The sequence below is a fragment of the Centruroides vittatus genome, unplaced genomic scaffold (genome assembly GCF_030686945.1).
Source record: "Centruroides vittatus isolate TY-2023 unplaced genomic scaffold, ASM3068694v2 contig_2433, whole genome shotgun sequence".
Classification (NCBI taxonomy): domain Eukaryota; kingdom Metazoa; phylum Arthropoda; class Arachnida; order Scorpiones; family Buthidae; genus Centruroides; species Centruroides vittatus.
In genome coordinates this window covers 695,451-705,590 of record NW_027121533.1, presented here as the reverse complement: position 1 = coordinate 705,590, position 10,140 = coordinate 695,451, and the positions used below count along the sequence as shown (strand labels likewise).

Here is a 10,140-nt window from a genome sequence, read left to right as displayed (position 1 = left end):
CATTTGTGTATACGCCCCAGTTTCACCCCCACAGAGGGGTGTATAGAAGAATGTCTGTTGCCAAATAGTTCATCATTGGTTGGCTGGCGAAAATATATTTGAGAGGAGGAAAAAAAAACCGCGAATAAAATCCAGTATCTGATAGTAAATATCAAAAAATGAAACGTCACAGAAAACAGGATCTCAAGGACGTAGTCGGACCACCCACTAATGTATTTAAAGTCTTATATTCGATTTATTAGAATATAAAAATGGCACCGGAAGTAGACGAAATGAAATCTTTTGTTAAGTACGAAATTACACGAGCAGTTAGTGAACGTTAACAATACATTAGAGCGTCGATAACGAGGCGTATACACACCCCGTAATGGCTAAAAGTACATAGCAACACTACTCGACTGAATGGAGCGGTTCTCACCAGCTTGACAATTAGCCCCTCACATGGTTGTTGATTGCCTGTATGTGACCGTTTGTGTGGGAGGGAGTGACTGCAACTCCGCCCTCCCTGGAGGTCAGGCCTACAGACAAGACGCGGGAGAGGGAGAGAGATTGTCGTTTTAGCGAGCTGTGTGTCCCCGTGTGAGCCAGATGTAAAATTAAACCTGGAGTTAAGCCAACAAGTTAACCAGTGATGTTACCATATACGGAGGTCGGGGCATTCCCTTAGTTACCCTACAGGATCAATGGTGATACGACGCATTTTGTAAGAAATCACTCGCCGTAAGATGTAACGATGTATCAGGACGGTGCTGGATGTACAGTGTTGGTATCTCGCGTCACGTGGTATAACTGTGCCCTGGTTGACCTATCGCGTAGTAGATCCGTGCATGCGTTGGAGCACGAGCCCTGTTGTCCGGATCCATCGAAGCTATCCAGTTCGGAATGTCACGCAGTACATTACGGACTTTGTTCACCTTTGTTGAAACTTCCTCCTTTCTCGCTCCCTCCGGCTGTCACGCGTCCTAACGACCCATGGGACGTGTTAGTCAGCGAAATCGAAGATCAGTTGAGGGATGTGGTTAGTAATTTCGTACAGACGGACAGAATCAGGAAGGAGACTCAAAAAACAACACCCAAGCAACACGCCGTAACGAGGGATAAAGAATATTTGAACGACAATCACATCAAATCTGACAGATCCACACCCTTAAATAGCGTTACGTGGAACTCGAATTGCATCGATTATAAACCGAGCAAGGTTCGGGTGTCTTCCAAAGAGGATAAAATCGACAGGAACCATCAAAATCCGACGGCACCCAATGGAGATCTTTACAGAAAAATTGTACCCCAAGTGCCAGAAAGGACAACGTCCTCCAAGTTTCAAGGACTGGAAAAGTCTAACTCGTGTGACACGCGCAAGTCGAACGTCACGACAATTCCTCACCCCAAATTAACATCTGTTCAGAAGCAACACATAAGAGAAAGATCGCCAGTAGAACGTCACGGTCACAATTTAGTAAGCAAAGGATCGGTCGCCGAACGTGTCCTACAATTTGAACGATGCCCCGATTTAGCGCTCGAACGTACAGCTACTAAGATTAAGCCCGCCCTTCTCGCTAATAAACAAGAACAACATAAATCACAGGTGAGTAGTGTCGTAATTACCGTATTACACTCTAAGTCACGTGGTTAAATTCGAATACAGTATTTAAATTTGCGTGACGTCACAACCACTTTTTCCATTCCAACCATACCCCGATTTAGCGCCAGAACGTGCAATTACTAATGAAAAACCCGCTAATAAACGCGGCATAAATCATAGGTGAGTAGCGTCGTAATTATCCCATCACTCCTTAACCACGTGGTCAAATTCAAAATATTTAAATTCCCGTGACATCGAGATTACGTCACACTACATTTTTAATATTCAGATTATCGAAACGAAGAGTATTAAAATAGAAAAACGCCGTTCACCATCGTTGATTATTGGGATTAAAGGAAAAACGGTGTCCTAAATTTACTAAAATAACGTTTTATTAATACTTCTACCACTCCGAAAGTTAATAATAAAACAATTTATACGGAGTACTGTACATTTTACATTACGTCATTTAATATCAATATTATTATTTCTCGTCGGTGGTGCAGGAGATAATAGATTACTTATTATTATTATTATTACTTTTATACTAAAGACAATTATTATTATATATAAAAAAAGTAATCGATTTTTAAGAGAGGGGGAAAAAAGTAATAAGGTCGATGACGCATTCGGCCGGTAGTGGTTTTTCCCACAATACTGCGGAGACCATGTTTGGGTTGCTATGGTAACCATCCTAGATACGCCGGGATTATCGTCTGGCGGAATATGGAGTTTATGGAATGATTTCTTTTAATCCGTGTGATGACAGTTGTTTGTCGGATGGTTATTTTGATAGCTACCGTCTGCTTTCAGTTTACTTCGGTATTACTTTGGCCATTGACCGTTTGCGTTAGGTTATCGGCACTCGTCGGACAGATACGAAGCGAGGTGAGTGTGTTACGACGAACAGACGACTTTATTATATAATGTTAACCTCCATTCATAAGTGCTTTCTGGCATTCGGGAGGACATGGATACGCTCCTATGCAGCCTTTTGGCACGGGTTGCCGAATTCCGAGACTCGATACGGGAAACCCGTGCAAATTCCTATACCCGAAGCGCGATTATTGCGTAGTTGTACGGCTTATGTTACTATATACGGTCCACACTTCAAATTGTTTTTAATGGCCAACCCGATCAAATTCTCTGAGTAAGCCGTTTAGGTTTATTTTGTGACTTGGCGGTTCCCAAAGTTTTTTGAGTTGCTGCTCCCTCGGGTACGTAGACTTACACCCAGAGCCGCCCGCCCTTTTTCCCTTGTGCGAGAAAGGTTTGGAAGTATTCTCGGTGGAGCTTTTCTACCGACCTTGTACGCCACGGCTCTACCATACGTTTGATGGTCAACATCGTCCAGAAACTGTTAAAATGCGACGTTTCTTCTTACCCATTTTAGAGGGGGAAACGGGGAGGTTGTAGGTGAGCCCGGCCCTTGCCCATGGTTGCCGTTCTGCCCTATTGCCCCCCGGATTTACTTGCTGCTTCCCAGGGGTGGTGGCATCCTCTTTGGAAATTTCCAATGTAACATATTCTCATGGTCAGTGTGTAATTTGTGGATTTTATTATTATTTTTCTCTAATTAAGAGTCTTGTTCTAGCTTAAAATTTATTCTCGGCAAATTTATTGAGAAAGGAGAAAGAAGGGTTATGATGGTCGACGTCGACTCTTTCTGTATTGTGGGTGCAGGTGGGAATTTTCCCAAATCTTTAATGGGTGGATGATGAGGAACCATACTGGGAAGACTGTCCCCTGGTCTGCAAAAACTTCCAGGAGCAGTGAGGCTCGAATCCGGGTCTCCGGAGTGGTGTTTTTTGACTGTCCATCAGTAAAACTGGCACGGTTTCCCGGTTTGTGAAAGTTTCCAGGACTGCTCGGGCTCAAATCTGGAGCGGTGTTTTTTGACTGCTGATTTGTGGACGGGTACTGGTCTGCCGAAATACATTTGACTGTACTGAAGGCTGTACAGATGATTATGGGTGTCATTTAAATGGTATTCTAGGTAAGCATATGTAAGTGTAATAAATAAATGTAATTTGTAGTCACATGTAATTACTTGGTCCACGTAAAATTATCCATAATTTTACCAGTCTGCAATGTGAAAATGATTGAAAAACACTCTCCTGGTGCCATGGGGCTGTTCTAATTTTCAGGCATTTAGAGCCTGTCTCTGCTTGTTAAGGCTTAGTAATTTTGTCAAGTGGTTAGTAGCTACTTCCTACTAAACTGTTTAGTGCCAAGAAACTGTCTGGACTAGTATGGTAGAGCATGCAGTGAGCTTAGAGATGAACGGACTTAGATATGTTTGTGCAGCACTAAATATAGTAGGAATGAGAAGACTACAGGACTCAAGCCCTCCCTGTCTACACAAAATTTTAAAATTTATTTGTCGAAACTTCTAAATGTTGTTTTTAAAAACATTTACAATGGCAAATATGATTTGTTGGACCATCCACAATGCAATTGTTGTGCAATAATGAAAGGTACCATACTTGACTAAGTATGCAAATATTTAAAATTTTTGACAGTCCCCTTTGGGAACTTCTGGATCTGCTACTGACTGAGTAATGCAGGGATTATATAGATTATTACCTATGGAATCTTGAGACTTTGAGTATATGAGAATTGCTGCTAACTAGAACTTTTATATTTATCTAGAATAATACAAAAGAAATATGAAGTCTAGCTAAATTAATTTTTCAATAGAGTAAAAACTATTTGTTTACACAAGAACATATATATAATAATCATAAACTTTAATAAAAAATTAATTTGTTAACATTTTATGTCACTAAATCAACTTTACTTAAACCAAATAACCGGAGCAAAATAGTTCTACTATTGCGAATGTTTTCGATGCCCCTTCTGGGCTCTTCAGGCTTTTACATAAATCCATTGCAAGCTATTCATATTAAATCACGGTTATTTGGTTTAAGTAAAGTTGATTTTATATTCATTCCGGTGTGTTAAGAAGTTAAATATTTTATGTCATTTAGGAGGTCATGAATGCTTATACGTCCCTGACTTTCGGACATAAGAAAGACATTCGGTTCCTAACAGTAGAGTTGACATCATAAAGGGAGTTTTATTCCCAGAGGGTTAAAACAAAAATTATAAAAATCTCTTACTAAATTAAGATAAGAAAGATGTTTTTAATTTTTTATTGTGAATATGTTACAATATGTAAAACATTAATATACAGTTTGAGTATAATTTAAATGTAAAAATTAATTTTATCTATTTTCTGTATAAACAATTTGATGTTACTGAACAGAAAACTGGCAGAAAGTTGCCACTGCAGGTTAAATTGAAATTTTTGTTTCTTGACTGAAAATATACAAAAGTTAAAATTCAGTTATGAAAAGTGAGTTTGGAATATGAAAATATTTATAGACAAAAGAGCAAGTTGTCCAAAAGTCAAAGACTACTTGTATCTTGCATCTAAGTTACGTCTTGTGCTAATATCTATTAGACAGGAAACTAAATTAACTAGATTTACAATAAAATCATAAACATTTTAATGAATATATTTTATATCTATTATTTTTATATATTATTTTAAACAAACTTTTAAATCAGAAAGAACAAAGTAATTTTTTAAAATTAATTATTTATAATTTATGATAATTCATAACGACATTCTATAAATAAAATCATAAAAGAAACTGCTGAATAAGAAACATTAGAAGTAATATTTTGTTATTTTAGAGAAAATGGACAAAGTGAATTGGTGATAGTGTATGAAAATTTAAGAAATTAGACAAGAAATGAGAGCGTTTTTGTTCGGAAATGAAAAGCAATAAATATTTTATTGTTTTTATTTGTTTAAAATTTAGTAATAAAAGTAACTGTTTTGCACTTAGCTCTTGTATGCATCTACCAATGCTATCTCGAACATGAAGGAAATAAAGTAGTGTGGAATCGTAAAGTAGTGAAAAGTAGGAGTCATTCAACTGTACTGTAAGTCACCCGAAAAAATATTCTGTCAATAATTATTCCTAAAGATAGCTTGCTTCTTTTTTTAATCAATGTTTTGATGATTAGTAGGTCATGTTTTAATATGTTGCATGCAAAAAGTTTCCTCATAAATTTTAAAAAGTTTCCTAATGTTGTAATTTAGGAAACAAACAGAAATGTAATGAAATTCCAAGGATAATTTGATAGTGATTTTTTTTTTTTTCCCAATTATTATGATGATTTATATATTCAAATTTTTATTTCAAATCTTTTAAAAAATCGATAAGTTGCGAAAACATTTCTAAAAAGTAAATAATATAATAAAATTTAAACTGGCAATGATGATTTGTAACGCACATTATCAGACAAATAAAAAAATATTTTCTTATATTTATATATAAACTTCATTGTCTTCTCAGCGCCTGCTGAGTGGAGAGAGTTAAAAGATAATTTCTTAATGAATTTTTGACTAAATTTTATTACTCTTAATAAGTGCATAGTATTTAAAGTGCAAGTCTTAAAACATAAACCACATGTTCATTTTACTTAAGGAAAAAAGTCTAAGAAAAAATAAAAATTTTAATTTAATCAATTAAATTCTATTTCATTTTATTTTTGACATGAATTTGGCTCCTATCCTGGTTATCCAATTTATGTCAAATGCATAACTAGTTGAATTACTAAATACATTTGACCGTTTGTTTATGAAATAATTAATTTTTGGTGTGATAAGATCTACATTTTCAGATTTGTCAACTTATCTTGTTTATTCATTTTTAAAAATAATTTTTCTTTGTTACACATCCAGTTTATATAAGGATTTATATTTTGTTGCTGTTTATTAAGTTTTCAGCTCATTTACATCATAATTATTATTAATTAAATTAATCTAAAAGTAAAGGTTTTTTTTTTAACATCTTTCTAAGAAGAGAATTCAATATGTACAATTATAATCGGAAGATTCAAGAATAGAATCAAATTAATTGTGGTTTTTGAATAGCTCTAATTAAGATGACCTCAATATTGGGATTTGAAAGTTATATGGTTTTCTTTGTGTTATATTTGGCAATTTAAACTAGATCAAAGGATTGAATAAAATATTTATAAAAGTATTCATAACTTTCTTATTAATCATTCATGAAGCATTTTTTGGAAGTGAATTTTTGTCGCATACTTTTTCCTTGATCATTACCATTAAAAATATCTGAAGAGAGATGATTTTAACAGTTAAAAATAAAATTTTGGAATGCATTTCTTTGAGAGAGTTGATTTTAAAGTAACAAATATGATTTCCTCTATAAATGAATCTTATTCAAATATTTTAAATTACAGTATATTATTAATATCTCAGATTCAAACTAATATTTTTATTTTATTTTTGCTAGATATTCTAGCCAAAATAGAAAGAAATTACGGATTAATTTCTAAAAATATGCCAAATTTTTTTTGTAGTCCTTGTTATATAACCCCTACTAATCCAAATGATCCTATGCAATAATTAATTCAGATTAGCAAGAGTGCACAGTAATTTATAATTAATTAAAAACTACTGTTTGTAGTAGAAATGCAGCACAAGCTACTTGTTCATTATGCAGTGGAATCCTGATGTAGTGAATTGTCAAAAGACTGAATTAAATCATTCATTATATCAAGAGTTTACTGTGTATATAAAGAATGGCAAGGACCAATTATATTGTTTACTATATCGTGCAGTCACTATATCAAAAGTTTAATTATAAATTAGTCAAGTTATTCAGAATCTGTTATCAGTTATTTAATTTGTAAGAAATCAAAGAGTACTTAACTGATTAATGTTTTCAAAGTCCATTAGATCTTATCTTCAGATAATGTTTTTGGCTAAGAACACTTATAAATGCAATGGAATACTCTAAATAAATTAAAGATAATATAATAGAAGATTAAATAATTCTTACAGTCATAATCTAGTTTTCTTCCATAATAATTTACAGAGAAGACATATTTATGTTTAAAAAGTTAAAAACAAATCTAAATTTCTGTTTAATCTTTGTCGCTTGATCTAAAATAGAATTAAATTTATGTAACCGAAATGCAGTTTATTATAAAAGAGAAAATAAATTATAATAATTTTTATTTTGTGAAAATTGTTAAATGTGAAAGTCATTAATAATTTTTTTATTTCTTAATCCTAAATTATTAAATTATTGTATAATTTAATTTGAATTCAGAAATATTTAAATTGGATGACTTAATTGAAGACGATAACCTTTAGTCTAGCCATAATTTGCAATGAACTGGTACCTTTGATCATCTTAATTGGCCATTATAAGGTTCAAACTGAAGAACAAATAATCTTTAATGTAGTTGTTGTAATTTTCTGCTAGATTGAAGGTCGTTATATCTAATTTGAATTGCAAATTATTAAATATCATAAAGCAAATTGTAAATGAATCAGAAACAGTTTATGTATCATAAAAATCTATTGATGAAAGTTCTTCAAATATTATTATAAAGCAGACGATTGCTTTATTTCATGGCAGTGGATAGCCAAAGATTCATTTGCCTTAATCAAACAATATTTTGTCACTTCCTTATATGAAGAACGCTTTAAGAATTAAACATTGAATTATTTATCATAAAATTTGAATCTTTTATAATAGATTGCTGTTATTCTATTACAGTTCAAGCTTAAATAACACAATATGAATTATACACTGAATGGGTTAAGAGGATAGTTTTCTTAGTAGTAAATTCTACAATTTCAGGTTTAAAAATATCTGTAACAAATGTATAATTTTTTTGACTTAAAGTTTTTCATCTATTTAAAATTGATTTAATATCTTTAAAATATTTTAAAGTATAATCTGATGAATAAATTACGATCAAGGTTGAATCTTGTTTATTTAACTTAACCTTCTGGACTTAAAATTATCTTATTTTATTCAACAAAGATGTTTAATTTAAAAATATATATATAATTTAGATTTATTTTATAAAAATACTAAATAACATATAATTGTTTTGGTACCAAAACAAATTAAATTATCATTTTAAAAGATTTTAAATGCCATATGCTAACAAAATACTTTATTTTGCTTTTCTCATTAGTGAATGCCTCCCTTGAAGGCTTACATGATTAATTATTAATATAAATCTTCTCATTATTATCTAGATGCAAAATACTACATATTTATTTAAAGTAGACTTGTTAAAAGTTTTCACATGAAATAATTGATAATTTCTTTTGTAATTTTAATAAAATCTGCTAAAAAAATAATTATTATAATAAATTTTTCAGTCTTTATATAACTATAAAGATAAAGAAAATGTTCAGCTTCATCTCTCCAGCTTGTATCAACTTCCACCAGACATTACATCTTGTTCTATCAATATTCCAAGATTTTACTTTCCTCATGGTCATCCAAAATCAACATATGCAATTGACGAGCAGCTGAGAAAGATAACGGCCACTTTCCTTAATTTCCCTGAACGTAAAGTTCTCCGGGAACAGTTCGGGATAATTGCAAAGGTAAAATGTGTTTAGAGTATATATGAAAGTAAAAAAGCATTAAAACATATATATATATATATAATAAAATTATCTGCGAGTTTCTTATCTAATGATATAATTAGATAAACTTTTTATAGCATGAAAATATTATAATAAAAATTAAAATCCCATTAAAATACAATATAAAATGTGTACAGAAATAATTTTTTTAAAGTAATAACACATTTTTTAAAAATATTTTTGCTTATTAATTAATAAACAATACTGATTCCTTAAAAAGAAAAATAATTTAATATTTAATCTGATACATTTAATTTTTATATTACTTATTTTTAAATTACCAATAGCTATAAACAAAAAGAAAAATCTTTAAAATCTACGAAGATTTTTAAGAAAAACCTTTCAGTCATTATCATTGGCCATCATTGTTTTCTAGAACAAATTCAAAGCAGGAATTCTAGAACATGGAATCACTTCAACTAAATAAATACAATTCGAAAGAAAAATCTTTAAATACAACAAAATTTTTTAATGAATGAACATTTTTGTCTTAAATAATCCTCTTCAAGTTCTGGACATGTAGACAATCATTTTAAGATGGTCTAAAATGTTAATTTTTAAAGGTTTTTCTTTATTTATTGCTGTTGTGCATGTAGAGTTTATAGTTACTCCTCTGATTTTAAACTACCAATATATTTAAATTGAATTAATATAAAAATTTGAAATATTATTTTTTTAAAAATATCAGTTTAAATCTAAATACCATGAAGCGAAATTTTAAACAAATTAAATCAACTTTATTTTATTAATTTAAAATTAATGAGTTTAATATTTGATCTACACTATTTATGTATTTGTGTTAAAATATAATAATTGAAAAACTTGTATTTTTAGGCTTGTGGTCTTCCTCTTTACTGGAAGATTCCATTATTTCTTGCAGCTGGTGGAGAAAAAACTGGATTTGTTTGCTGTGATACTTTCCTTGATTCTTGGAAGAGGTAAGTTTTACAGTCTGAATTAATTTCAAAAACAAAATTGGTAAACAGTACAAATTTTATGTTAAATTCGCAAATCTAAATAATTTATATCATAAATATTAAATAGCTAAATTAATTAT

At 31.3% G+C, this 10,140-nt stretch overlaps 1 protein-coding gene across 2 annotated transcripts in view; it reads left to right on the top strand.

Moving 5' to 3' along the window:
* Positions 1–284: 284 nt before the first annotated feature.
* Positions 285–10,140, top strand: part of LOC136971283 (serine/threonine-protein phosphatase 2A regulatory subunit B'' subunit beta-like) — a 38,084-nt gene continuing 28,228 nt past the window's right edge. Inside the window, exons 1-3 of one of the 2 annotated variants that reach the window (XM_067265743.1) lie at positions 285–1,585; positions 8,811–9,041; positions 9,918–10,021. In XM_067265743.1, the coding sequence (XP_067121844.1) occupies positions 734–1,585; positions 8,811–9,041; positions 9,918–10,021 (1,187 nt within the window). In that variant the 5' untranslated portion in view covers positions 285–733. Of the gene's footprint in view, positions 1,586–2,216; positions 2,471–8,810; positions 9,042–9,917; positions 10,022–10,140 lie in introns of those variants that run through there. The other variant, XM_067265744.1, reaches the window with a different exon arrangement.